A 27,584-nucleotide genomic window follows, 5' to 3' on the forward strand; every position below is an offset into this window, starting at 1 on the left:
CTGAGCCAGCCAGGCGCCTGCTGTGAGCTCAGTTATTTATCTTATCTTATTATTTTATTTTGATTGTACATGTAAGTGACATCACTGAGCATGTTTTTGAGGTTCCTTCACCTTTAATTTTAATAGGACTCCAAAGAGGTAGGTAGGTTATACAAGTGGGGAAAGTGGGCACTGGAAAGAAACCCGGAGTCACTTGGTGGCGAGCTGGGAGTTTCAGGAACAGCAATGTGTCGACAGAGCGGCAAGCTGAGCGGGAGGCCAGCGGAGCCTTGCCCGCACAGGAAACTACAGCTCCCGGCTTGCCCCGCGCAGCCGCGACGGACTACAAGTCCCAGGCTGCTCCACGGCGGCGGGCGCCGGGCGCCATCTTGGTCGGCGGCGCGGATTGAATGAGCCCGCCGCGCCGCGGCCGCCGTCCCGAGCCGCGCGGGCCCCGAGCCGCTGTCGCCGCCGCCGCCGCCATGGCCACGCCGCTGCCCAGCCGCGCAGGCGGGCCCGCCACGCCGCTGTCGCCCACGCGCCTGTCGCGGCTGCAGGAGAAGGAGGAGCTGCGCGAGCTCAATGACCGCCTGGCGCACTACATCGACCGGGTCCGCGCGCTCGAGCTCGAGAACGACCGGCTCCTGCTCAAGATCTCCGAGAGGGAGGAGGTGACCACGCGCGAGGTGGGCGCGCAGCCGGGGCTCCGGCCTCTGCGGGTCCCCGGGGGCTCCCGTGCGCGGGAGGTGACACTGGGCAGGCCCCGCCCACCGGGGGTCCCCGGCGTTTCGGGGGGCCCTAGGGGCGCACGCCGGGGTGGGCCTCGGCCTCTGACTCTACCCGGGGGGTTTCGAGGGTGAGGCCCTGCCCGCCTAGGGGATCCTCGGGGAATCTCGGGGGGCTCCAGGCGAGGGGTGCACACTGGGGCAGGCCCCGCCCGCCGAAGGTTCCCCAGGGTTTTTCGGGGGACCCGTGAACGAGGGGTGCACCCTGGGACAAGCCCCGCCCGCCGAGGGGCCCGCAGGGGGGTTCGTGTATCCACTGAGCGAGGAGTGCAGTCTGGGGTACACCCGTCCTCTGAGGGATCCCCAAAGGATCTCGGGGCCCCCTGTGCGACTGGTGGAGATGGGGCAGGGCCGAGCCCTGAGCGGTTAGAGGCGATCTGGGGATCCCCTGGCTGAGCGGGTGTGAGCCAGAGTAAGCCCCGCCCCCAAGAGAGGTGGGGAGTCTCGGGGATGCGTTAGGATGTTCTGGCGTCCTGGGAGGAAATTTGGTGGGGTTCTCTGGTCTCGGAGGAGACCGGGAGTGCAAGCTGTGTGGAGGGTCTCATGGGGGGGGGGGTCTCTGGGGGAAGTCACGTGCTCTGTTCTCTGTGGAACTCTGCAAAGGTCCTATGATGACTTCTGGGGAGTTGAGGGACTGGGGAGGTGGTTTGGCTGTAGGGTCCGTCTCCGACCCGCACCTGGGGTGGGTGGGCATCCGAGGGGAGGGGGTCTGATGCCTCAGGGGTCCCATGGGAAATTTGAGAGGTCCTCAGGTGGGCCTTGGGGCCCCCGTTGGCTGATGGACGGGAGCCTGGTAGGTGATGGGGAGACGTCTGGTCTTGGGGATCCAGTGGGAAGTTTTGGTTTCCACGTGGGTCTCAGGGCTTCACCGCAGACTGAGGGAGAGGGGCTGGGTAAGCCCCGCCCCCTAAGGGCAAGTGAGGGCTGGGTGTCCTGGGTGGGTCCTTTCCTTGGGTGGGGACTCTGGCTCCAACCCAACCCTCCCCCAGTCCCCACGGGCCCCAGGCTCTTTCCTCACTTAGCTGGACCCTGCTGGCCCCTTGAAGGCCAAGTGTGGTTCCTCTGAATAAGGGTGGGGGGTGGGGGAGTGCTCACCCTGTGGTTCCCCCTGAGGGCCCGTAGGAGAGCCAGGCCCTGAAGCCAGAATGTGCTTGAGCCTAGGCTTCCCTATCCTGACCGTGGACCAAGTGACAGACTTGGGGGAGAGCCGCTGGGGGGTCATTTCGGGGAGCCACGTACCCTTTGTGTGACCCTGGGCAAGTCAAACTCTCTGGGTCTCAGTGCTTCTTTTGTAAAATGGAAATAACAAGGCCCCCCTTTTGTGCTAGCTGGCGGGGCGTGTGTGTTAACATGTGTTTTGTAGAATAAAGGACAGGCGCCCCGAGGAAGTATTCCGTGGGTTCTGTCGCCCCTGTTTCATGGTTGCCAGGACAGGCAATGGCTCAGAAAGTGGCTTGGGTGATGATGGGGAGGAAGTTTCCTTGGTAGGTGGCACTCTGTTGCTCGGATGCAAACTGCTTTTAGTCTGTGTGACCTTGGGCAGGTTTTGTCATTAAGACAACGGGGCTAGAATTGTCTGCCCCCGAGGTGGCAGGATGTCCTGATGTCCTCAGGATGTGGGCCCAGTTCCTGCCTGCTGGGTCGGGCAGTGCGTGCCAGTGGCGCTGGCTGGGTGGTGTACCTAGAGCCCATGAGGAGTGCCTGGGGAACCCGATCCGCCGGCTGTCTGGGGAGCAGCATTATTCCCTTCTCAGCTGGTGAGGCCTCCTGGAATCCAGATGAGCTCAGGGAACAAAGGAAGTCTTGCTGTGGGTCACACACCCGCCCCACTGTGAGCTCAGGGGCTGTGCAGGGGCTCTAGGTGTCGCCCCGGTCTGAGGGCCGTGCTCCCAGCTAGAGCTGGGCAGTTGCCACCAGCTTGTTCTGGAGTTTCCACCTGCCCGTGGGGCCAGGTGATAAATGCCCCTCGGAACTGGGCAGTGGAGGGAGCTGGTGACCTACGGGGGGAGGGGATGCTGGAGCAGCGAGCGCGGGGTGGTCACATGGGCTCTTCAGAGGGAGTGACCTGGAAATGGCCTTGGCTGCAGGGGGGCCCAGGCTTGCCGGGCTCTGGAGAGGTGGGTGGGCAGAAGCGGGAAGGGGGCCGGGAAGGGGGCTCCAGTAGGAGGGATGTGTGCGCTTTACTTGACCGCAGCTCCTTGCCGCCATGGAGGCTGCCCCCAGGGACATTAGTGGTCATCAGGCTGGGGGTGCTCCTGGCATCAGGTGGTGCTCAGGATGGCCCCACCCCCGAGGATGTTCCAGCCCCAGATGCCGTTAGGAGAAGCCACTTCAGGAACCCTTTGAAGATGTCTTTTAAAATGTTATAAGCGTGGGGCGCCTGGGTGGCTCAGTTGGTTAGGCGGCTGCCTTCGGCTCAGGTCATGATCCTGGGGTCCTGGGATCGAGCCCCGCATCGGGCTCCCTGCTCGGCCGGGGGCCTGCTTCTCCCTCTGCCACTCCACCTGCTTGTGTTCCCCCTCACGCTGTCTCTCTCTCTCTGTCAATTAAATAAATAAAATATTTAAAAAAAAAAGTTACAAGCGTACCACATGCTTGTAGTAAAACCTAAACAGTTGAGGTAAAACTGAAGCTTCCAAGCCCTTGCTGTTCTGCCCGCGGGCACGCTCTCACACGTGTCCACGTACAGGTCCTGCTGGGTATTGGTCGGGCGGGCCGTGCTCTGCTGAAGAGCCATGTGCTCATGTCACTGGAGGGTTTCTGGAAGGGCTGGGGCCGGGCGGATTTCTGTTTGAGAGAGGTCTTGTGTGCTGGCCGGGAGGGAGGGGCCCGGGGAGGGAGAGGTAGTTCTCCAAGGAGCCTCCCCACTTGCGTGTTAAGTTCCTCCAGCCTTCGGTTTCTTTTCTCTTACCTGCCAGGATGTCCTGTTGCTGCTGGGGGTTGGGGGCAGGTAGGGGGCTCCCTCAGGTGGACCCAGGGAGCAGGGGCAGGGTGCGTGAGCTGGGTGGGAGGAAGTAGCTCTTGGGGCTGCCTGTGTCTGGGGATTACCTGCAGAACTGTGGTTCTTAGCCGGGAAGATTTCATCCTCCAGAGACTCGGGAACAGGAAAGGCCACCTCGGGTTATCTGGACACCCCCCCACGCTCCCCCTCCCTGGCCAACACCTGCTAAAACATTTGTTCATTCTTGGCGGTTGCAGAATGCCATTAAAGACTAAACAAAAGGCCCAAGCCATTGGTCTCCCACTGCTGTGGTCCAGGCTTGTGCAGGGACTGTCACAGGTGCAGGGAAGCAAGTCCTGCCAGCAGAGCACCTGTTAGTGGTCTGAAAGAGGCTGTGTGCTTGTCCTCTACGAGCATTTTCTACATTGTCCCAGGGCCGTAGAGTGGGACTGGCAGATGTTTTCTGAACAGGGCCAGAGTCAGCATTTTCAGCTCTGTGGGCTGGAAGTCTCCATCACAGCTACTCAACTCAGCCGTCACAGTGGAAAGCTGTCACGGACGCTATGTAAAGGAATAGGCCAGGCCGCGTGCCAATAAAACTTTATTTATACACATGGAAACCTAAATTCCTGTAATTTGCCTGTGTCGCAGAATTTCTTTTTCTCCCGCCCACCCCCCCCTTCGCCATTTAAAGGTGTAAAAACTATCCTGGGCTTGCAGGCTGGACAAACACAGGCGGTGGGATGGAATTTGGCTTGTGGGCCTGTGTTTGCAGACCTGGCTGTAGATAAGTGCCTTATTAAGACAGATGGACATGGGCCCGCATGTGTGTGTGTGTGCACCCACGGACGTGAAACACTGCATGGACTTAGTACTTGTATTTAGTAATCTCTACAACCATGGTGCTCGAACTTCCACCCTGAGATCAAGAGTTATGCGCCCCAGACAGCCGGGTGCCCCAGAACTCGGTACTTAAACAAGACACTTGAGGAGACCGAGACCGTGGCCTGGGAGCCCAGAGCAGGGTCAGGACAGGTGAATCCAAGGGGTTGCCAAAAATCTCGGTCGTGGAGACAAGCAATATGATGTATTTTTACTTACTCAATCTTATTTCTCGGGGGGGGGTGTCTCAGACTGTCTGTTAAAACCCCGACTCTTCTGGAAAGTCCCACCTCCCAGAAGCTCCTCTGTCCCTGGGCAGGAGATGGTGGTTACCTGACCACGTCGCAGATCCTCGGCAGCTCCCTGCAGCCCCCTCTGCTCTGGGGCCTTTCCTGTGGAAGGGAGGGGTCCCGGCTGCTCCTGCACCCCCCTGGCCCAGACATCTGCTGGTATCTTGTAGTTTCGTGGGAGGTGGTGCAGCTTTCAAAGCTGGCCGCCCCGGGAGTGGTTCTGCTTGTCGTCCTCCATCCACCTTCTCTGTCCGCAGCTTCATTGAGCTGGAATTTTCAGCCCCTATGGCTCTTCCAACAACACTCTACAGCTCAGTGGTCTTAGCGTGTTTAGATGTGTGCAACCATCTCCTCTGTCCAATTCCAGAACGTTCCCATCTTCCCAAAAGAAGCCCTGTCCCCATCAGCTGTCACCCCCCATCCCTCCCCGGCCCCCACGAGCCCCCTTCCCATCCGTGGATGAGCCTGTTCTGGACGTGTCACCCACGTGGACTCACACCCCATGTGGCCTTCCGTGTCTGGTTCCTCCCTGAGTGTCGTGGGCTCGGGGTCCATCCCCGGGGCAACGCATGAGTGCGCCTTGCTCCTGCTTGCGGCCGCGGGACGTGCCCGTGGGTGTGTGGATACACTGTGTGTATCTGCTGGTCCATTGATGGACGTTGGGGTCGCTTATACCTTCCGGCTGCTGTGAACTGTGCCGTGAACACGCACACAGGTTCATGTGCGTGCACGTGTTACTTCCATCGCGCCGGTAGGTCCCAGCAGTGGAGTCACAGGGTTACAGGGTCAGCTGCCCGACCCCGGCGGCTGGCCCGTTTTCCACTCCCACCGCTGTGTGTGGAGGTCCCGATTTCTCTGTGTTGCTGTATCTGTTATCCTTTGTCTTTTTGACTCTGGCCGTCCTAGTGGGGTGGAGGGGCTCTCTCACCGTCCGGGTTTGGTTCCAGGTGTTTGTAAATGCCTGTGCTTGGCCCTCTGCACATAGACGTGGGGGGATGGGGGAAGGTTGGGGGTAACAAGGCCACGGAAAGCATGAGCTGTGTGCCCAGCTGGTGGGGGACCGGAGTGGGGGACAGGGGACCTGGGTGGGTCGGGCCGGCTGGGGTCACCCTGGGGTAGGGGGGCTGAGCTGGCGGGGGGGGCCTCCGGCGTCAGGAGGAGCTGTGTCCAGCCCAGGAGCGCCTGCTGGCGGTGGAAAGGGATTTCTCCATGACCTGGGCCTTGCTGCACCCCCCAGGTGAGCGGCATCAAGACGCTGTATGAGTCGGAGCTGGCCGACGCCCGCAGGGTGCTGGACGAGACGGCGCGGGAGCGGGCGCGGCTGCAGATCGAGCTGGGGAAGCTGAAGGCTGAGCTGGAGGAGGCGAACAAGAGGTAGGTGTGCAGCTGAGGTGTGGTGCGTCCCGTGGCCCTGAGCCACACCCAGACACCCTTGGCGCGGGGTCATGCGGGCTGGCCCCTGGGGGGTGAGGGCGCTCTGTGGCCTGGCCCTCTAGCTGGCCTTTCCCACCACCTTTGGGCCCCGGCATAATTCGGCCCAGAATGTCCTAGGCTTGGAACCACACGGTGTGTGGCCTTCTCAGCCCGGCTGCTCTCACTCAGGGCTGTGCCGCTGAGGTGCCTCCGGGGAGGAGGTCCGCTGGAACAGAGCAGAGCGCAGAGGTGGCCCTGCAGCCCAGGCGCCTGGTCTTTGGCCAAAAGGGGCAAAGGCCATCTGTAGTTTTTTTTGTTTGTTTTTTTTTTAAAGATTTTTATTTATTTATCTGAGAGAGAGAATGGGAGACAGAGAGCATGAGAGGGGGAGGGTCAGAGGGAGAAGCAGACCCCCCGCTGAGCAGGGAGCCCGATGCGGGACTCGATCCCGGGACTCCAGGATCGTGACCTGAGCCGAAGGCAGTCGTTTAACCAACTGAGCCACCCAGGCGCCCCGGCCATCTGTAGTTTTAAGCGGCCAGGTAGCCTGTATCCCACCAGTTTAGTAGGTTTGTTAATTAAAAAGTGATTTGTGCTTCTTTGGGAAGATTGAGGAAATTCCAGAGTCAGCACTGCCCGAGACCCAGACTGCTCTGCCTGGGATCAGTGCAGATTCCAGAAGCCTCCGGATGCCAGGGATCCTGTGTGTGGCTCCTTGTCTGGGCCCAGGAGTCTTGTTTTTTCTGCTTAGCAGTCACAGATGCTCACTGGTGAGAAAGTGGAAAATGCAAGATAGTGTAAAGAGGAAAGTAAAAGTCTACAGTGGCCTTGCAGCCTTCCCCCAGACAGAGCCACCATGGCCGGTCTGAGCACCCCCGCGCACCTCCATAAACTCATGGCGGACGCCAGAGACAATCGGGGAGGGGGCTTTGGAGGCCGCGAGCCTTTCACGAACGTCCGCCTGGGTCATCAGATGTTCTCTGTGCCGGGAGTCTGTCTTGGCCGCCGGGATGTTCCCGGGCCCGGGGCTGGCTCGCCAGGGGTGCCGTGGCTGTGTGAGGGAGGACCCGACAAATAGGCCACATTCTCCCGCTTAATCCTCCGGGACTTACTGTTACACAGATGAGGAAGCCGCGTTCACGCCTTGAAGCTCGTGAGACATGGCCAGTGAGACATAAGCCAGTGGGAGCCACCAGTGCCCCTGCTTTCTGGGCCATTCTGCGTAGTTCTGCAGAATCCAAATATTGGATAAAGTTGTTTAGAAATTTCCCACATTGAGGCGCCTGGCTGACTCAGTTGGAAGAACATGTGATGCTTAATCTTGGGGTCATGAGGTCAAGCCCTACATTGGGTGTAGAGATTATTTCAATGAACTTTTTTTTTTTTTTTAAGATTTTATTTATTTATTTGACAGAGAGAGAGATAGCGAGAGCAGGAACACAAGCAGGGGGAGTGGGTGAGGGAGAAGCAGGCTTCCCGCCGAGCAGGGAGCCCGATGCGGGGCTCGATCCCAGGACCCTAGGATCACAACCTGAGCCGAAGGCAGATGCCCAACGACTGAGCCACCCAGGCGCCCCTTAAATGAACTTTTAAAAAAAAGAAAAATTTTCCACATCACCTGATGCCTCTGTTTCTGTTACCCTGGTTTTGTCACTGATCTCAAACTTGCCAGGCATACCTCACCCCAGGGCCTTTTTGTACTTCTGCTTCCTCTGCCCGAATGCTCTTCTCCCGGAAATAATGGATCTGGCTCATTCTTACACTCCCCTCATCCAGGTCTATTTCAAGGGTGACCCCCGGTGGGGCTTGTGTGCCTTAAAAGTGCGGTTCCCACCGGCTTGTGCTCATCCCTCACCTCCCATCCCGCTTCCTCTGCCCTCCTAATGCAGATTCGCATCTGACAGGCGGCACGCTTCACTGTCAGCTTCACTGTCATCTCATCGCACGAGAAAGTTCTGCATCGGGAGAGCAAGGGTGTTCCCTGGTGTATCTCTGGCGCGAGGGTGGCATTCTCCACAAAGTGGGCCCTCAGTAATGGGTGTCAAACGAATGATTCGTTTCCCCAGACCCCTGCAAAACCTGCTCTAGGGGCTCAGGTTGTGCAGCCCCCAGCCCCATCGTGGGTGGGAGAGCAGGACCGTGTGGCGTAAGCTCAGGGACGAGGACTGCAGGGACCCTGAGACCCTCGTGGAGGAGGGCGGTAAAATGCCCCAGTGGAGCTCCGTGTTCCCAGGGCTGCTGTGGAGAACACGGGCAGCTTGGCGGCCAAAGTCACTGGTTTCTGCACCACCCGCCTCGTGCAAGCTGATGCTGCGTCCCCAGTGGTTCTCACTGGGGGGGTGGGGGGGGCGCACCAGGATGCTGCTCGGCCCCCACAGCGCTGCCTTGTGAGCAGCGCTGGGGGGAGACCCTGGGTGTCCCCACTCTTGCTGGGGACAGCTCTGTCAGCTCCCGGGTGGAGAGGTGGTATGCATTCAATTCCAAGAAGATGGAGGATTCCTTTGAGAAATGTTCAAGAGCCTCAGACCCATGCTAGTAATAGCTGGGCGTTAAAGAATCTATTTGCCATCTTTAATATTGGGGAAAATTGTCTCCTAGAATATCAGATGAACCTGCTTAAAGTAGCTGAAGTTTACAAACAAGATCGACTTTTCAAAGGCCAGGATTTTAATATGCAACTTTAATAAATTATCCGTTAACCTTTTTAAAAATCGTTCTCCCCTAAATGATCCCTCCTGTGTCGAAAAATCACCAAAAAATGACATTAAAGCTCTTTCCTTGAGGCTTTTTTGAGTGCTTGTATTTGTTAGCTGGTGGAGTCCTGATGTGCAGAGCAGGTTTGAAGAAGGGGCAGCTTTTTGGGCGACAGCCTGAGCCCCGTTACCCCAGAGCAGATGCCCACAGCTCAGAGGCCAGAGTGAGCTGGTCCCTGGGCTTCCTCCTGGCGCTGCCTGAGGGGCCCCCTGTAGCCCCCCCACCCCCAGCTCGCCCCTCGTGCTCCTGCCTAACGCCCGCTGTTGACTTGCAGCTCCAAGAAGAGGGAGGGTGAGCTCACGGTGGCCCAGGGCCGCGTGAAGGATCTGGAGTCGCTGTTCCACCGGAGCGAGGCAGAGCTGGCCGCTGCCCTCAGCGACAAGCGCGGCCTGGAGAGCGACGTGGCTGAGCTGCGGGCCCAGCTGGCTAAGGCAGGTTTCGGGCGGGTTTCCCCAGTCTGGCGGGGAAGCTGGGGGCCGGCGAGAGGGCTGCGGGCGGCAGGCGGATGTCCTGGGGGAGGGGGGGTGAAGCCTGGGGCTGGGATGCCAGCGGCTGCCCGGTTTCTAAGCCCTCGACGCCCTCTGTTGGAGTGTGTGTATTTGAGGGGATCCCTGGGCCCCGAGAGGCCACACGGTGCGGCAGACAGTGTCACCTCAGCCTGCTGTCGTGTCTCCCAGGCAGAGGACGGTCACGCGGTAGCCAAAAAGCAGCTGGAGAAGGAGACGCTGATGCGCGTAGATCTGGAGAACCGCTGCCAGAGCCTGCAGGAGGAGCTCGACTTCCGGAAGAACGTCTTTGAGGAGGCGAGTCTCAGGGCCGACCGCACCCCCACACGGGAAAGTTCGTGGCCTCCCACTTCCCGGAGGGCAGAGCCACGATCGGGGTAGGCCGGGGCCGTGCTCCCTCCGGAGGCTCCAGGGGAGGGTCCTGCTGCCTCTCCCAGCCCCGGGGTGGGGAGTGGGGGGCTCTAAGTGTCCCCCGAACTCGTGGCCGTGTCCCTCCATCTGTGCTTCTGCCTTCACGTGGCCTCTCCCCCGTCTCTGCTCTTCTATGTCTTATGAAGACACTTGTCATTGGTTTAGGCCCCACCTGGATGATCCAGAAGGATCTGATTTGGAGATTCATTAATCCCATCCGCAAAGCCCCTTTTCCAAATAAGGTCACACTCCCGCTTCTGGGGATTAGGATGTGGACACATCTTTTGGGGCGCCACCATTGAACCCACGGCAGACCCTCTGTGAAAGGGAAGGGGCGGGCCCCTCTGCTTCTGTTGCTTCCTGGGTCCCCCCCCCCAAAGCTCTGAATCCCTGGGCCTGGGCTCGGGGGTATGGCGGGCCCACCTGGGAGTGAAGGACATTCCTGGCAGTTAGAGCTGGGTTTCTTTGTCTTCTGGGAATGGATGTGGCGTGGGCCCCCTCCCAGCTCATCATCACAGAGCTCATTGTCCTGTCACGGCCCAGAATGGAACTCCGGGGCCAGCCGGTTCATGCACTCAGTGCCCAGGGGAAGCTGCTGGTAGGAAGCATGCCCGTACAACTGAGGAGTGGTCTCCAGCTGCAGCCAGTCCCCGCCAGGACCAGGGCCAGGGCAGCTGGGGAGGAGCCCCTGAGGGAACCCCTGAGGGCACCCTCCAGAGCCCTGAAGCCTTTGAGGGGGTCTGTATGGGGCCCTGAACTTGTGAGGAAGGATCCCAGGAAGAGAGCCATGCGGGGACCTGTGAGGGGAGCCCGAAGGACACCCTGGAAGCGCTCCTGGCGGGGCTCCCTGAGGCTGGTGGCCAGGAGCTCCTGGCGGGGAGCCCTGCAGGGAGACTTGCGAGCGGCCATGGGGGGCTCCATGAAGGTGGGTGTGTTGCTCCTGGACTCCCCGAGCTTCATGGCTTCTTTGTAAACAGGGCTGGCTTCCTTGAGAAACATTGCTATTGTTCTTACAAGCTGATGGCACAGGGTGGTAAGCGACTGCTCTCTGTGCTGGAGTGAGTTTCTTGGAGGAAAGGGCACTTGCCTTTCCTTGGAGCTTGGGGCTGGTGAACAGCACCCTCTGCCCGCACCTGAGCCCACGCTGTGTCTGGGGCGGCTGTGCGCCTGGGCCCAGACCTCCCGCCGGTTTGTTTAGTGCTGCTGTGGCAGCCGGCCTCCTTAGGGCCGGGTCTCTGTGCCTCAGACCCCAGGTGCCTGAGTCGGGCTCGGCAGGAATTCTTTTTTTTTTAAAGATTTTATTCATTTATTTGAGAGCGAGAAAGAGAAAGCATGAGTGTGCGAGCAGGGAGAGGAGCAGAGGCAGAGAGAGGGGGAAAGAATCTCAGGCCGACTCCCCACTGAGTGCACAGCCCAACTTGGGGCTCGATCCCACTACCCTGACATGACATGAACTGAAACCAAGAGTTGGATGCACAACCCAATGAGCCACCCAGGTGCCCCTCGTCAGGAATTCTTTTAACCACCGCTTTATTGAAATATTCCTGTGCCATGAAACTGTTAAAGTGTACAAGTTGGTTGGTTTTAGTACATTTACAGAGTTGTGCAACCTTCACCTCTGTTTAACTCCAGAACATTCTGTCGGCCCAAAACGAAACCCCGTCCCCATCAGCGGTTACTCCCCGTCCGGCCCCCCCCGCGCGAGCCCCCTTCCCGTCCGCGGATGAGCCCGTTCTGGGCGTGTCACCCATGTGGACTCACACCCCGCGTGGCCTTCCGTGTCCGGGTCCCTCCCTGAGCGTCCCCGCCCCCGTCAACGGCCACTCCCCACCTTCTCCCCCGCCCCCCGCCCCCCGAGCCCCCTTCCCGTCCGCGGATGAGCCTGTTCTGGGCATGTCACCCACGTGGCCTCACACCCCGCGTGGCCTTCCGTGTCCGGGTCCCTCCCTGAGCGTCCCCGCCCCCGTCAACGGCCACTCCCCACCTTCTCCCCAGCCCCCCGTCCGCGGATGAGCCTGCTCTGGACGTGTCACCCACGTGGACTCACACCCCGCGTGGCCTTCCGTGTCCGGGTCCCTCCCTGAGCGTCGTGGGCTCGGGGCCCGTCCCCGGGGCCGCGCGTGCGGGCGCCTCACTCCTGTCCGCGGCCGAGGGACGCTCCCGCGCGTGGGGGACACTTGCTTGTCAGCTGGGGGCCATCGGGGCCGTGTCCGCTCTGTGACCCACGCCGCTGTGACTCTCCGGCGGCTCGTCGTCTTGAGCGCTCACGTGGACTTGGGGCTCGGGTTGAGGACACTGGTGGCCCCGAGGCCGGGGGCCCAGGGCGGGGCGCTGACCGCCGCGCTCTGGCGCAGGAGGTGCGGGAGACGCGGCGGCGGCACGAGCGCCGCCTGGTGGAGGTGGACAGCAGCCGGCAGCAGGAGTACGACTTCAGGATGGCGCAGGCGCTGGAGGAGCTGCGCGGCCAGCACGACGAGCAAGTGCGGCTGTACAAGCTGGAGCTGGAGCAGACCTACCAGGCCAAGGTGCTGGCGGCGGCGGGCGGCGGCGGGGGGGGGGCGGGGGGGAGCTCCCGGCCCGCCGCCCGCCCGCCCCTCACACGCCTGTCCGTGTCTCTCCAGCTGGACAGCGCCAAGCTGAGCTCTGACCAGAACGATAAGGCCGCCAGCGCCGCCCGGGAGGAGCTGAAGGAAGCCCGCATGCGGGTCGAGTCCCTCAGCTACCAGCTCTCCGGCCTCCAGAAGCAGGTGACTCCCGAGGGCCTGCCCGCGCCTCGGCCCTGCCACCGCTGCGGGACCCTCCCTCTGGCGCCCCGGGTGTGGACGGCCACGAACGGCGGTGTGGGTGGTGCACCACCCCTCCCCTCCTGGCCCGGGGAGGGGCGCTCTTGGGCCCACCGACCACCAGAGCCCGCGTGCTCCGGGGCCTGGTCTCTGCCCGCGCCTCCCCCCGCCCCCCGGGCCTCCTGCCCGCTTTTGGTGCCCGTCCGCACACGCAGCCCGGTGGGCTTCTCTGCGGGACCCGCAGAGGCCGCCCTGACCTGGCCGCCCGGACTCCCCCCGCCGCCCGCCAGGCCAGTGCCGCAGAGGACCGGATTCGCGAGCTGGAGGAGACCATGGCTGGGGAGCGGGACAAGTTCCGCAAGATGCTGGACGCCAAGGAGCAGGAGATGACCGAGATGCGGGACGTGATGCAGCAGCAGCTGGCCGAGTACCAGGAGCTGCTCGATGTCAAGCTGGCCCTGGACATGGAGATCAGCGCCTACCGCAAGCTCCTGGAGGGCGAGGAGGAGAGGTGGGCGTGGTCTCGGGAGGGAGGGCGGGTGCAGGGGGCGGGGCTGCGGGGGTGGGGCTGGGTGAGGAGGGGAGAGGGGGGGCCGCAGGGGGTGGGGCCGAGCGAGGAGGTGGTGGTGCCGGGGTGGGGCTGGGCGAGGAGGGGAGAGGCGGGGCTGCAGGGGGTGGGGCTGCGGGAGTGGGGCTGGGTGAGGAGGAGGGGAGAGAGGCGGGGCCGCAGGGGGCGGGGCCGGGCGAGGAGGAGGGGAGAGGCGGGGCCGCAGGGGGTGGGGCCGAGCGAGGAGGCGGGGCTGCGGGAGTGGGGCCGGGTGAGGAGGAGGGGAGAGGCGGGGCTGCAGGGGGTGGGGCTGCGGGAGTGGGGCCGGGCGAGGAGGAGGGGAGAGGCGGGGCCGCAGGGGGTGGCGAGCCAGCGGCTTGGGCCCCTCGGGAGCCTGGTCGGCCCTCGGTCCCGCCCGCAGGCTGAAGCTGACCCCCAGCCCGGCGTCGCGCGTCACCGTCTCGCGGGCCACGTCGAGCAGCAGCGGCGGCGGCGTGTCCACGGCCGGGCGCCCGGGCCGCAGCAAGCGCAAGCGGCCGGAGGCGGAGGAGTCGCCGGGCCCGGGCTCGAGCGGCATCGGCTCCGGCAGCAGCAGCGGCAGCGGCAGCACCAGCTTCCACCTGGCGCAGCGGGCCTCGGCCTCGGGCGGCGTCGGCATCGAGGACATCGACCTGGAGGGCAGGTTTGTGCAGCTGAAGAACAGCTCGGACAAGGTGAGGGCCTGCAGCGCGGGGCGCGGGGCGGGGGGCGGCCTCCCCGAGCTGTGCGTCAGGCGCCGTGTCCCCTGTGCCAGGACCAGTCCCTGGGGAACTGGAGAATCAAGAGGCAGGTCATGGAAGGGGAGGAGATCGCCTACAAGTTCACGCCCAAGTACGTGCTGCGCGCCGGCCAGACCGTCACGGTAGGTGGCCGTGGAAGGCCGGGCGGTGGGAGAGTGGTGGCTGGGGTGTGGGGCGTTCTTGAGAAGCAGGCAATGGCTTGAGGGGGCGGGGGGGCAGTGGTCGAGTGACTTGGCTCTGGGAAGAGCTGAGTCTTGTCGCGGGTCACCTATGTGCCCTTGGACCCTCCCTGGAGCCCTCTGGAGCCCCGTGGTGACCCGTCAGCATCGAAGTCACAGGCGCCGACCCTGGGGTCTGATGGGCTTCTGGTCTCCGCTCAGCCTGCGTTTGGTGACATGAGCCCTTGGCCACCAGACCTCAGTGTCTTTACTCTGGCAACTGTCCTCCATCCATGGGACCCAGGGGGCAGGGGCCGGGCACTGGCTGGTGGCACGTGGTACTGGGCCTGGAGCCAGCATTGATGGGGAGGCCCTCCTGTGTCCCCAGGTGTGGGCTGCTGGTGCGGGAGTGGCCCACAGCCCCCCCTCGACACTCGTGTGGAAGAACCAGAACAGCTGGGGCGTGGGCGAGAGCTTCCGGACCGTCCTGGTCAACGCCGACGGGGAGGTAAGTGCCCGAGGCCTGCTGGGAGCCACTTCCATCCTGGCCCCGGAGTCCCTCCTGGGGTCCCCATCTCACCCTTACCGCCCCACAGGCCCAGGGAGCACAACCCTGGGTTCAGAATGTGGCTCTCGGTGTGCCAAGTCGCGGCTGGAGCACCCTGGCCTGACCACCACCGTGACGGGCTGCGCCCCGCTACCCAAGGGGTCAAGTATGGCCTTTCTCCTGCGCAGGAAGTGGCCATGAGAACCGTGAAGCAGTCCTCGGTGGTGCGGGAGACGGAGAATGGGGAGGAGGGAGAAGAGGAGGCAGCGGAGTTTGGCGAGGAGGATCTTTTCCATCAACAGGTAGAGGCCCCCAGGTGGCACATGGGGACGCACACTCGGACATGCACACGCACGCGTGGATGTGCATGTGTACGCCCACCGGCAGGTCCCGGGGCGGTGCTGCTCCCGCTGCAGCGTCTGGGCAAAGCTGGCGGTGGCTGGTTCTTGTCACCGCCCAGGCCTTGCCCCCACTGGAGGGCCGCACGCCCGCCACCCCCCCAACCCCCACCAGAGGCGGCCTGTGGGGGGAATACCCTTGCCTCCTGGCTCCTGCCCCTTGTGTGGACCTCAGGGTTCTGGCCCGGGGTCCCTAGGAGTGGGGTGTTGAACCCCAAGCACCTCCGGGTGGCACCGGTGTAGCCTCGAGGGTCCTCAGTGAACGGGCTCTGAGGCCACTGCTCCTTCCCGCCAGAGATACCGGGGCTTCATAATGGTGTTCGGGCGAAGGGTCCCTGAGCCTCTGGGGCTGAGCTGCAGCCCCTCTGCGTGGTAAGACTCGTGTCTGACCTTTAAGTCCTGACGGGCTGTGTAGCTGGGAACAGAAGCAAGGGAGACATCGAAGGTTCTGGATCAGGGACAGCTGAGGCTGAAGCTGCCGGCCCCGTCGACTTGCTGGGCGGGGAGGGGGCGCAGGCCCTGGTGCGGCCCCTCCCCGGCAGGGGTTGGGGGACCTGCCTGGCCAGGTGGGCATGTGCAGGCCTCTGAGGTTGCCGGCCTTTCTTTCCAGGGGGACCCGAGGACCACCTCAAGAGGCTGCCGCGTGATGTGAACGGAACACGCCTCATGGATGACCTGTCTTTACCCAGAGCCACCGAAAACTATTTTTATATCATTGGCTGTCTTTAGTCCTTGATACATTTCTAGAGAATTTTTAGCATACTGCCAGAACATGGGGGCGGGTCTCTGTGATCTTTCCTATCGGTGGGCTTCCTCGGACCCTTCCTTCACCACTGGCCAGACTTCTCTTTGGTGCCCATTTCACCATTTGGTTGAATTCGAGGCCGAAGAACCTGATGGCTGACGGGGGTGGGGCGGGGAGGCTGGAAGGCCGGGCCAGGCTCAGGGGCGGCTGCCGGGGCTGCGGCTCTTGTCTCCGGGAGCCGCCCTGTGAGCCTCGAGCGGATGGAGAGCAGGGCTGCCTGGGAGTTCAGTCGTTCTATGAAGCTCCTTAGAAACCAAATCCAGAATCCAGGTTCTGACCTGGGGCGGGGGGTAGGCGCATCCCCTGTGGAATTTTGGTGGCCCGGCCGCAGGTGCTGAGGGGCCGGGGTGCAGGTTTTGGCTGCCCGGCCTGGGCTCCGGGGCTCTGGTGTGTTTGTGGTAGCGATGGTGTGCGGCCGCAGGCCAGGTTTCTACGCACGTATCGAGGCACTCCGCAGTGGGCCTCCTTTTCCCTTCCTGGCTGTCTGGCCCTCGAGTTTCTGGAGCTTTCTTAGTCCAGTTCCCAAGCTTGCAGGACCAACGGGGCAGGAGAGAGAGATGGAAACCCAGGGAACAGGGACAGCTCCGTTTGGAGACCTGTCACCAGGTAAATGGCCAGGGGACAAGTGGAAAGGGAAATGGGGTCACCTTGGAAGCAAGTGCCCCTGGTTTCAGAGCCACTGTCCACAGGGAGCAGCCACTTCCTGCCCTCTGTGAGGAGAGCAACTTGAGGGTGAGCCACTGGACCGCCCACACCGCGTTTTCCCACTCTGTGCCTTGTGCATGGGGCTGAGTCCCAACGCCCGCCGTCCCCTGTATGTTCTTGTGTGTGCCCCGCTAGCTTAGCTTCTGTGGTGACCTCCTCGCTGAAATGCTGTTTCTCAGACATGCCGGTGCTGGCTGATTCCACAGGATGGCCCCATGGCCGCCAGGCCAGCTCCTGGCCACCCGGCCACCTCCACGTTCGCTTCCCATTTGTACCCCCTCCCACATAGATACACAGAAGTTATTTTTTTAATGGATATTTATTTTTTTACATTGGTCCGTACTCAGATTGCCGGATTCCACTTGAGGCCTCATGCCAGCGTCACTGGGACAGCCCCCCAAGGGGCTGGAGTTGAGGGAGGCTATCTCGGTGACCTCTGAGGCCCCAGACGGCAAATTCCTTCAGAAAGTGCAGCTCGAGTCTTCAAGACGTCATACTGAGCCATGGAGGCACGCTGCCCCCAGAAGGCAGCCCGTTTACAAAGCAGCCAGCCCTTCCCAGCTCGCCCCAGGCCGGGAGCAGCACGCCTGCCTCCCACCTCGGGCGGTCCCCCCACCCCCGTCTCACTTCCCTTGGAAACTGCTTGTGGCCAGAGGGTCGGAGGCTTCTGCTGCGTCGAGAATTTGCCCGCAGCCCCTTGCTTTAGGTCTAGTTCTTTCCATGGCCACCCGAGCGCTCGGTTCTTCTCGTGGACGGAAATGTCTCACCACTCCTCCCACCGTTTCTGGTGGGCCCTGGGGAGCTCGCCCCGCACATGACCTTTCCCATGAGGGCCCCCGGCTGTGCATCCCCCCACCCCGCGCCCACACCTCGGGGACCACGCGCACGGTGCGGGCCTGGAGTGCAGAGGCTTGCGGCATTGGGAGGGTGGGGCTGGGGTCCTCCCGAGTGTGCCCTGGCCTCGGCCACGTCCTGCGAGGGGTCTTGGGGGTCTCATGGGCAGGGAGTGGGCCCCCCTCGTGTCCGGCAGGTGGTTTCTGCGGTCTTCAAGCCGGTTCCCCCCCTTCCGCCTGCCCCGTGGCGGCCCTGGCCCGGGGGAGGGGTGCCCGCAGGTGGGGGACGGGCATTGGCAGGGAAGTGCTGGGAGATCCAGAGTGGAATCCAGTGTTACAACGTCAGCGCCGGCCTGGGAAACAGTTCGTAGTCGTCATTCTTAGCTCTAAGCCGCTTTAAAGGACGCGAGACGGTTCCCTCTACCCGGCCAGCGGCAGCTCGGCGACCCCCGGGTGCGCTCTGGCCCCGCGGCCTAGGGCGCGCCCCCGCCGGAACACCAGCACGACCTGCCGGGGGGCCGCCCCGAGCGAGCGCCGGCCGGGGGGCCGGGGGCGGCGTCCACGAACTTGCATGCCAACCGTGTGGTCTTTTTCTTTCTCCAGTGATTTGTAATATGCATTTTATGACTGGAAACTTTTTGTACAACACTCCAATAAACATTTTGGCTTTAAGTGCTGCCCCCGAGTCCGCTCTGACACAGCTTCCCCGGCCCGGCGAGAGGGGGGCGTCGGAGACCCCCGCCGCTTTGCCCGGGCCTCCCGTGCCGGCCTGCGCCTTCGGTCACGTGACGCGCCTGCCGCGGGCGGGGGGGCCTCGTGCGCATGCGCGGCCCGCACGGCGAGCCGGGAACGTCCTCTCAGCAGCCCCCGTACCTCCCACCCGCCGGCACCATGTCGGAGACACCCGCGGCCGGCGCGGAAGCCGGTTGTAGACCGCGCTTGCGCGGAAAGTGGGGGGGAGGGGAGGGGCGCACGGCCTTGTGGTAGTTGTAGTCCGACCCGGCTCCGCTCCCAGCACTCTCGGACTGCATTTCCCGTGGTGCCCTGGGCGGCCGACTTCCGGCGTGGGTACGGGTTGGCGCACGCGGTCTCGGTTCGGTTGGCTTTGCGGAGCCATGGAGGGTGGCTTCGGCTCGGATTTCGGGAGCTCCGGAGGCGGCAAGCTGGATCCGGGGCTCATCATGGAGCAGGTGAAGGTGCAGATCGCCGTGGCTAACGCGCAGGAGCTGCTGCAGGTCTGGGGTCGGGCCGGGGCGGGTGCTGAGGGCGGCGGGGTCCGCTGGGGGCGGGTGTCGCGGCTGAGCTCGCGTGTCCCCACAGAGGATGACGGACAAGTGCTTCCGGAAGTGCATCGGGAAGCCGGGGGGCTCCCTGGACAACTCGGAACAGGTGAGACCGGCGGGGCCGCGGGGAGGCACCTGCGCGTGCGCGGCCCGGCGGGCGTTGCGGTGGGGCCCCTGCGCGTGCGTGGCCGGCTGCCCCGGGTGGGGGCGCCGGCCGGGGCCGGAGCTGAGCCGCGCGCCCTCCCCGCCTGCAGAAGTGCATCGCCATGTGCATGGACCGCTACATGGACGCCTGGAACACCGTGTCCCGCGCCTACAACTCGCGGCTGCAGCGGGAACGAGCCAACATGTGACCCCGTCGCGCCCGGCCCCCACCCTCCAGTCCAGTTCCATAAACGCCCTTTGCGAAGCGGGGGTCCGCTCGTGCGTCCTGCCTGCCCGTGCTGCTGAGGAGACCGGCGACCCTTGGGACGCTGCTCCCCTCCCGCCTGCGCGCGAGCGCAGCGTGGATCCGGGGGGCCCTGGGACTTGGCCGGGTGCCGGCGGCCCGGCGGCACGGCCCCCGGCGTGCACAGGCTCACCTCGAGCCTCGGGCGGAGAACCCGCAGCCGGACCTGACCCGGCCGCAGCTCGGGCCCCACCTGAGCGGTGGGCGCCTGACGTGGGCGGGCAAATAAACGAGGGAGGGCGGAAAAGAACCCGTCGCTCTTCCCTTCAGGGGGTCTCTGTGGGAGGTGGTAGCGCGTGTCCTGGGTGCCCCGCCCGGACCGAGCCTCTTCCCCCCGACCCGCTTCCCCCCTGCGCGGCTGGGCGTCCGCGATGACCGGGAACAGGTTCCTTGCACGAAGGGGACTTGGGAAGAGGAGGCTGGCCAGCCCCCTCCCCAGCTGCTGCGCCGAAGCCTTGGAGGGTGGTCCTCGCCCCCAGGAGGCCTCGCTTCCTCTCCCCCGCACCCTCCCACCCCCAGGCCGGGCTGAGGGGCGGGCAAGTGGTCCTGCTGTGACACGGAGGTGCTGAGCCGGCTGGCTAGGGACGAGGGGCTGTTTATTGCAACAAAATACGCAGTAAGGTTGCGCCCGGTTACCCGCAGCCCCTCACCTCCCGCCCGCGCCCCAGACTCCCCTCCTCGGGCAGAGGGGCCAGCCGCTTCCTGCTGCGTTCACCTCTCTTGTCCCAGGCGTGGGCAGCCACGGGCCGGTCACTCCTGGATGTTCTGCCCGATCCAGCCTCTCACGGCAGCCACCCGAGTATAGACACCCGGGAAGTGGGGCCGTCCGCAGCCGTAACCCCAGCTGGTGACACCAGTTAGCACCCACCGGCCAGAGGGCTCCCTGCAGGCCAGGGGTCCCCCAGCGTCACCCTGAGGGGAGGAAAGGCAAGGCCTCAGAGCAGGCCAGTACCCCCCCTCCCCCCCCCCGATGCTCTTGAGCCTGGGCCGCTTTCCCCTGAGCCTCTTAGTTCCTGGGAGATGGGATGTGTTAGGACACCCGCTGCTTTGGCCGGCAGACATTCATGGACACGGGCATTGGTCTCGGGCCAGAAGGGGACCTCGCGCTGCCTCGCTGCCCAGCCTCCATCCCTCCTCTGCAGGGCCCAGGGGCAGGATGCCCAATAAACGGTGGTGGAGTGAGAATTCGAGGCCGGGATCGGTGCCCTACTTGGCGGGCTGGAGAAGTGGGCGTCGGAGCGTGGCACCTGCCCGGTAGGCCTCGCAACGGTGAGAACTTGGCCCCGCGACCCCCGCCCCCGCGGGTCTGACTCTGGCGGGCGGAGCGCCCGCTCCCGCCGCAGAGTGCGCTCACCGAGCAGCTGTCCACGCCGCCCTGCGGGAAGCCGGCGCACAACATGCGGCTGCTGATCTGCACTGGGTAGAAGCGGCGGCACGTCTGCTCGCTGAGGAGGCGCACGGCCGCCTTCTGCAGCTGCCGCGCCATCGAGCCTACGGGCGAGACGGAGCCGGATGGGCCGGGGGCGCGCTCGACGCCGCCGGGGGCGCGGGCGGGGGCCGGCGGGGGGGGGGGGCGCGCCTACCTCCCTCGCGCACCGAGCCCCAGCCGGTGATGACGCAGCGCGCGCCGTCGGGGGGCCGCGGCGTGGGCTCGGGCAGGCAGATGGGCCGCACCAGGCGGCTGCGGCGCACGGGGCCCGCCAGCTCGAGCAGCGCCACGTCGTAGTCGAGCGTGTAGAGGTTGTAGAAGGGGTGCTTGTAGATGCGCGCCACGCGCCGCAGCTGCCCCCCGGCGACGCTCAGGAACGGCGTGCCCAGGAGGGCCGCCCACTGCTTGGGGTCCCCGTAGCTGCGGGCCGCGCGGGGACAGGTGTCGGCCGAGTGCCCCCGCCCCCGCCCGCCCGGTTGCTCCTCCGGAGCCGTCCCTTCCCCCTAGGACGGCGGGGAGGGGGCGGGGTGCCGCCCGCTCCCACGCGCTGTGTCTGGTGGCCGTAAGGTCGCGGCCCTACCTGCCCGCCCCCTCTGGCCCTGACCCCTAGCCTGGTCCACCCTACGGAGCGCCCTGCCAGGAAGGGGACTGCCACGTTGGGCCTGGTGCCAAGTCCCAGTGGGCTGAGCCAGGGAGGGAAGGGCCCCAAAGCTCCCCGGAGACCCCCGCCGCGGGCCGGGCCCGGTGTTGGGAGCGGCTGTGGCCAGGGTTTGGTGGCGGTCAGCTCGCGGTGGTGGGTGAGCAGGGGAGGCGATGGCCTGGGGCAGGGGGTGCCGGTGGCTGGGGAGGGGTCCTTCCTGGCCAAGGCACGGAGGGGCGACCCTGAGTGTTCGCCTGCGAAGTCGGCCCAGTGAACTCCACGGGGCGGCCGGACTCACACATCGAAGCAGTGCGCCGCCGACAGCAGCCACCTCTCGGCCACCAGGACGGCCCCGCAGCGGTGCTCCCGGCGCCGCAGCCACAGGCTCACCTGCCACGGCCACTCCCCGCGGCCCGCGGCGCTGCCGCCCACGATCCTGGTCATCGCTGCCACGGGTGCCAGGCCGCAGCCTGCGGGGGAGTGGGGGGCTGCTCAGCGGCTCAGTGGACAGACCCCGCCTCGCAGCCCCGCCTGCGCACCTAGGGTAGGAGGGGCGGCAGTGGGTTGGGGGACCTGGCTCGGTAAAGTCCTGGAAGAGACACTGGACCTGGCGCTTGGTTCTGCAAATGAGCCCTCTCTGGGCGCTTCTAGATAACATTTGGAACCCCTTCCTGGCTGAAGGTCAGGCCAGCACCTCCTCTCACCTCCCTGTCCAGCCCCAGGCATCTCTCAGGGTGCTAGGAGCCGAGTTCCCTGCTGCCCCAGGGCCTTTGCACACCCTAGGCTGCTGCACAGTAGGCCCCTGCCCTGTCCCTGCAGCTCCAGCACTGCCTGGTCTTCTGGACGCACTCCCCTGTTCTCCTTCCCAGGATGCTTCCTCCAACTGTGACATCACCCCCCCCCCCCCCGCCCTCCCCACAACAAGATGTGCTCTCAGAACACAACTACAGGAAGGACAAACTGTGGTTTCCACGGGTGCAGCAGGAACCCGTCCCCACCTATGGGGGCGCACGGGGACCCGCCTGGTCATTCCCAAAGGGAACCTTCCTCCTCCAGAACGGCCCCCTTCCCCAGCCTGCTTTCCCACCCCTGGGCGCCTTCCCTGCCCTCCAGCCTCCTGCCCCAGCCTCAGCTGGAAGGGAAGAAGGGGGAGACGAGAGGCCACCCTCCCCGTTCCCTCTTAGTCCCGAGGACCCGGACCAGGAGGCCTGGGGAATCGGATGGAAACTGCTCTCTGGAAATGTTGTCCCACATGGAACAGCGCAGCAAAGCGTGCCATGTCAGGGGACTTCCTCACCTCTTCTGCGCCCCAAGCTAAGGACCTGCAGGCTGTAGCTGTCAGACTAGGAAGTCACCAGGGTGGGAGGCCAGATGCAGAGAAGCCAGCTGCAGACTTAGGGAGACACGCTCCCCCTCTCCACGCATCGCTGCTGGAAACTCACTACAGCCAGACCCGCAGCAGCTACTGCGAAGGGGAGCTGCCCCTTTGGCCAGGGACGGCAGTCTCCCGGAGATTAGTTTTCCAGGGCTCTGGACCGGACGCTCTGCGCCTGTCTCCACTTTGTGGTTCCCCAGGAAACAGGACCCGGGTCCCCCTCAGAGTCGAGACCTGTGTCCAGACCCTCGGCCTGTGGTCGGCTTTGCCCCTAGCCAATCGAGACGCTTCCTTCCAAGGTCCCCTACACCCCACCATGCGCCCAGACCCCACAGCGACCCGCCTCTTCCTCTGTTTGGTTCTGATGGCACGCAGGCAGCCTCGAGGCAAGAGCCTATAAGCCTGACTTTGTGGGGACAGGTCTGTGCCCAGGCAACTCAGGATCCTGGGGCCAGGACTCCGTACACACATGTGCAAGGGAAGAGGAAAAGAATAGCCCCGGGGACACATCCTAAAGGTTGGGATAGGCCAGAGAATTACAAGCACTTTCCCCCGACTTCTGTGTCACAGGGTTAGACCACACACATACCCTGAACACAAGGACAACAGGGACACTGATGGAGGAGGAAAGCAGGGAAAGGTCCCTGGATCAGAGTCTCTGGAGGGGAGTCGGTGAGGATGCTGGGGATGGGGACTCGGAACATCGGAATTCTGGGAAACTCATCAGTAAGAAGGAAAGTGGGTGCAGCTACACAGACCAGCAGCCCCTTGTGCTGAGTGCCTGCCTCCTTTGGGGGAAGCTCCCAGAAGCTTGCTTGGTCCCTGATGACCTGCCTCCGCACCTGAAGGAAGCCAGACCAGACACCGTCCCTCAGCATCTGGATGTGAGAGCGCAGAGCTCATGTCTGCTTGGGGGGGGGGGGGGTGCTGTGTGCACAGAGAGGCAGAGCCAAGAGGCTTCTGCTGGTGCCTTCCCCCTGCACCCCCAGCCCCTGGTCCCCACCCCACCCCACCTCACCTTGGTCTTCTCAGAGAGCCCTGTGTCTGTGGCAAAAACACTTCCTTCCCTCTGAGTTCTGCTCGGGTGACCATCCCACCCCTCAAAACCAAGGCCGGTGGGAGGAGTGGGCTGGTCGCTAAGACAGGGGTCCACCCACGCAGCCCACGTCCCGCAGAAGCCAGGCCTGGTTCTCCCCTCAGTTTCCCTGCAGCCAGCGCCCACTGACAGGTCCCGGCTTGACCTATATGAAACCAGGTGTATTTGATGGGGCTTTATTTCGGACCTGCAAATACATGTTTCATACACTTCTGATTAATACTTAATAAAACGTAACCGAGCGCTTTAGAAGCGCTCAGAGACCTCCCAGGTGCCGTGCCCGTCAGTGTCCTGCAGCCTGTTCCAGGGCGTCCCCCGGGGCCCCGCGCGGGAGCCTGTGGGGTCGGCTTGGTCTCCTCACTCCTGCTTGCCATCTTACTGAGCGTCTGGTTCCCCGTCTGGTTCCCCACTGCACCCCAGGCTTCGCATGGGCCCGCACACAGGAGGGTGAACACTGGTTGCATGGACAGAGCAGTGGGGACCCTCCCGTCAGGGCTGCCTGACCGGAGCCTGTGTCCCCGGCTTTCAGGACCTATCATGGGCTGACTCGTGTCCTCTCCAGGAGCTCAGGATGGGACACTTGGACACAGGTCTTTGAAGAGGTGATGAAGTTAGAACACGAGGACACACACACAGAGGGACGAGCCCGTGAGGACACGGGGAGAGGACAGCGTGTGTGCAGACTTCCGACCCCCAGCACCGGGAGAGAATAAATGTCTGCTGTTGTCACGGCGGACGCAGGACCCCCGCCACCCACACGTCCCTCCATCCCTCCTGCTACCTGGTGGCTGGAAGCCCACGGTGGTGCCAGGGGAGCTTGGAGGTGGCGTTTGTCCCCCCGCAGCTGTGCTCACGGTGGTGGCAGTCCTGCTGGCAGGTTGGCTGGTCGCCCTGTGGGTGGCTGGGAGGGTGGCTCTGCTGGCCAGGACCCCCGGGACCGTGGGGCCAGCTGCCGTCCTGGAGGAAGGCCTGGTGGCAGGCGGGGGGTCCCGTGGTGGGCGGGGGAGGGCTGGGCAGGGGGCCCGAGGACATGGTGTCCAGGATCCAGCCCTTCAGCCTGGTGACGCGAGTGTACACGCCGGGCCTCTGGGCCTGAGCACAGCCGACCCCCCAGCTCACGATCCCCGCCAGGTAAAACACCCCGGGGGCCTCCTCGCAGGCCAGGGGTCCGCCAGAGTCACCCTGCAAGTGAAGGGAGGGGGATGTGAGTCAGACCACCGCCATGCTACCCCTGGCGCGGACACAGTGACGGACGTCGGTTCTCTCTCAGTACAACGGGGAAACCCACGGGAGCGCTCGCTGTGCCCTCTGCACACGGGGCCGCGTCAGCGCAGCGGGGGCCTCAGGGGACCTGGCTTCAGGCCCACGCCCGGCTCTGTGACCTTGTGTGACCCTGATTGAGTCACTTCTCTCTGAGCTTCAGTTGTTCTTGCTTTTGTTTTGAAGATGTAAAAAAAAATGCAGAAAACTCTAAATAAAACAATAACCATCACAGATGCTCTCACGGCTCATTAGCCGCCAGCCCTCTTCCTTAGGTTTCAAAGGAATCACACCAGCGACCCAGGGCTTTTCTTTAAGAATCTGGAATCTTACAACAAAGCTGAGGCTACATAGCAGATTGTTTTTCCCAAGGATGGCAGAAGTCTCTCTCTCTCGGCCCACCTGCTCTTGGAACACCGAGACCTTGGCCCTCCTCCCATGGGGCGCTGGGGGGGGGTCAGACTGCGGGGACAACGATGCCAGGTGACTTCCAAAGCAAGGTCATGCAGGTGCCATTTGCTTCCAGCTTGCTCCGCGTTTTGAGGGGGCCGAAATGAGCTCGGGCGGAGCCCCCGTGAGGAGGCCCCGTGGAGGGTGCGGCTGAGACCCCAGCCCACAGCCAGTGCCAGCCACGAGAGGAGAAACGCCTTCAGATGCTTCTGGCACACCAGCCTCTGAACCGTCCCAGCTGAGGCCACCGTGCATGGAACACACGCCGGCCCCGCTGGGCCCACGGCAGCTTCCAACCCACGGGACCCGGGACGGTAGTGAAACGGCTGTCTCAGGCCACCAAGCTTCGGGGCGTTCTGTTACGCGGCCACAGGGACTGACAGCCCTGCCGCTGGTCCCGGTGCCCCACCGCCCCAGGGACGGACAATTTAGGAGTTTGGGGTGTGTCCCGCTATGCTTTTATGTGAATCTGTAATTTTAGAAAGTATGCAGTGTTATCTGTAAAATTTACAGATATGGGTTACATGTAACCTTTTGCAACTTGCTGTGGTCAACAGTTTCGAGATACCACATTAACTATTACAAATTTATCAGTTATCTACAGAATAACAGATAAAATCTATATTATGTAACTTATTTGATATAAAAGTAAACAGAGGGGCGCCTGGGTGGCTCAGCTGGTTAAGCGACTGCCTTCGGCTCGTGTCATGATCCTGGAGTCCCGGGATCAAGTCCCACATCGGGCTCCCTGCTCGGCGGGGAGTCTGCTTCTCCCTCTGACCCTCCCCCCTCTCATGTGCTCTCTCTCTCATTCTCTCTCTCTCAAATAAATAAATAAAATCTTAAAAAAAAAAAAAAGTAAACAGAGAAGATCCTCTGCAGGGCACCGTTCTTGCCGCCACCGTCCTAGGAGATGGGTAGGACTATGAGCCCGTTTTACAGACGGGCCTCAGAGGCCCAGGGACGGGGAGTCGCCTGCCTGGGGTCGCAGAGCGGGAGGGCAGCCATTTGCCCCGTTTCTTTCTGCTGCTGCCCGTGGATGCGCATTCATGCTGTCATGGGTGTTCTGGTATTAGCAGTGCCTCTGGGGGTTACGACCGAAGTCGGCCGCCACAGGGGCCCCGGCGCTTCCTGGGGCCGACTCACTGTGGGCACGGCGGGCATCGTGTGTCTTCCTCGCGGCGCCCGGCAGGCGCTCCCTCCCCACGGTCTTGCCTCCCCCTTCACCACCCGAGCGAGCGCCCTCCGTCTGGAAGCTGAGGTCCCCGACTCCGCTGCAGGGCTCTTGTCTTGTCCTTAGGCATCCATGCGTGTTTTTGTTCTGCTGTCTGGAAGACTTCATCGTCAGCTCCCGAGCGCTCCCTCTCCCCGCCCCTGGAAAATCCCCTCCGGCGTCCCACTCCTCTTGTGGACGCAGCACTCCGGGCGTCTCTGAGGTTGGTAACGGCAGACGTGGAGGAAGTTTCCTTTGGTTCCGTGTGTTGCTTCTGTTTCCTGGTCTCCTTTTTTGTTGGCTGTCTGGGTTCTGTTCCTACTGCTGGTTTTATCGATTTGCAGGACAGAATGCATTTTCCCAAGGCCACGGCACGCCCACCTGCCGGCTCACGGGACTCTGGTGGTCCTCCCCGTGGATGCGAGCAGGCTGGCGGCCTCGCAGGCGTCGCTGGATGTGACTTCCAAGGCGAGGTCACAGGACCCAGCTTCTGCCCGTTCTCTTGGGACGCTCGCACTTGGAAGCCAGTGCCAGGTCGTGAGGAAGCCCCGGGGTCCACAGCCTCCAGCGAAGTCCCGCCGTGTGAGTGCGCCGCCTGGAAGGTGGATCCTCCAGGCCCCACTTGTGTCCCCCGAGCTACTGCTGGGACAGCAGATAACCCCTGGGCCCTTACAAGTGCAGACTCACGAGCCCGATACACCACTGTTGTTTCAGGTCACTAAGCTTTGGGCTGATTGTTTACGCAAAAATAGGAGTTACTGACACTTTCTATTTTATTTTGGGTTCTTTCATTTTGTTCCTGGGAGTATACACAATCCCCCGATTCTTCTTTATCAGAATTATCCTGCCTTGTCATGTGCCATTACTTTGCTCT

General features: G+C 63.2%; 3 protein-coding genes across 4 annotated transcripts in view; 2 read left to right on the top strand and 1 right to left on the bottom strand.

Annotated features, from left to right (window-relative positions):
- Positions 1–356: 356 nt before the first annotated feature.
- LMNB2 (lamin B2) lies at positions 357–18,188 on the top strand. The gene is made up of 12 exons (XM_045863397.3): positions 357–665; positions 6,115–6,251; positions 9,319–9,479; positions 9,726–9,847; positions 12,316–12,486; positions 12,583–12,708; positions 13,035–13,255; positions 13,713–14,004; positions 14,085–14,192; positions 14,617–14,736; positions 14,964–15,077; positions 15,784–18,188. The coding sequence occupies exons 1-12, from the start codon at positions 390–392 to the stop codon at positions 15,823–15,825; spliced, it is 1,890 nt and encodes a 629-aa protein (XP_045719353.1). The 5' UTR covers positions 357–389; the 3' UTR covers positions 15,826–18,188.
- Positions 18,189–18,541: 353 nt separating this feature from the next.
- Positions 18,542–25,281, top strand: TIMM13 (translocase of inner mitochondrial membrane 13). 2 transcript variants are annotated; one of them, XM_064574865.1, is made up of 3 exons: positions 18,542–18,751; positions 18,837–18,905; positions 24,317–25,281. In XM_064574865.1, exons 1-3 carry the CDS (start codon positions 18,632–18,634, stop codon positions 24,383–24,385), a joined length of 258 nt encoding a protein of 85 aa, XP_064430935.1. In that variant the 5' UTR covers positions 18,542–18,631; the 3' UTR covers positions 24,386–25,281. The 2 variants fall into 2 exon arrangements, with proteins under 2 accessions (XP_064430935.1, XP_045719354.1); XM_045863398.3 differs by lacking the exon at positions 24,317–25,281 and adding an exon at positions 19,054–19,497 and having other exon boundaries at positions 18,555–18,751.
- TMPRSS9 (transmembrane serine protease 9) overlaps positions 19,672–27,584 on the bottom strand; it is a 53,654-nt gene continuing 45,741 nt past the window's right edge. Inside the window, 6 exon segments of the mRNA XM_045863396.3 lie at positions 19,672–20,159; positions 20,602–20,738; positions 20,831–21,096; positions 21,615–21,786; positions 24,569–24,765; positions 24,767–24,969. Coding sequence (XP_045719352.2) covers positions 19,998–20,159; positions 20,602–20,738; positions 20,831–21,096; positions 21,615–21,786; positions 24,569–24,765; positions 24,767–24,969 — 1,137 coding nt within the window. The 3' untranslated portion in view covers positions 19,672–19,997.

The sequence above is a fragment of the Mirounga angustirostris genome, unplaced genomic scaffold (genome assembly GCF_029215605.1).
Source record: "Mirounga angustirostris isolate CCGP_5_RB_7025 unplaced genomic scaffold, mMirAng1.0.hap1 SCAF_1, whole genome shotgun sequence".
Lineage (NCBI taxonomy): Eukaryota > Metazoa > Chordata > Mammalia > Carnivora > Phocidae > Mirounga > Mirounga angustirostris.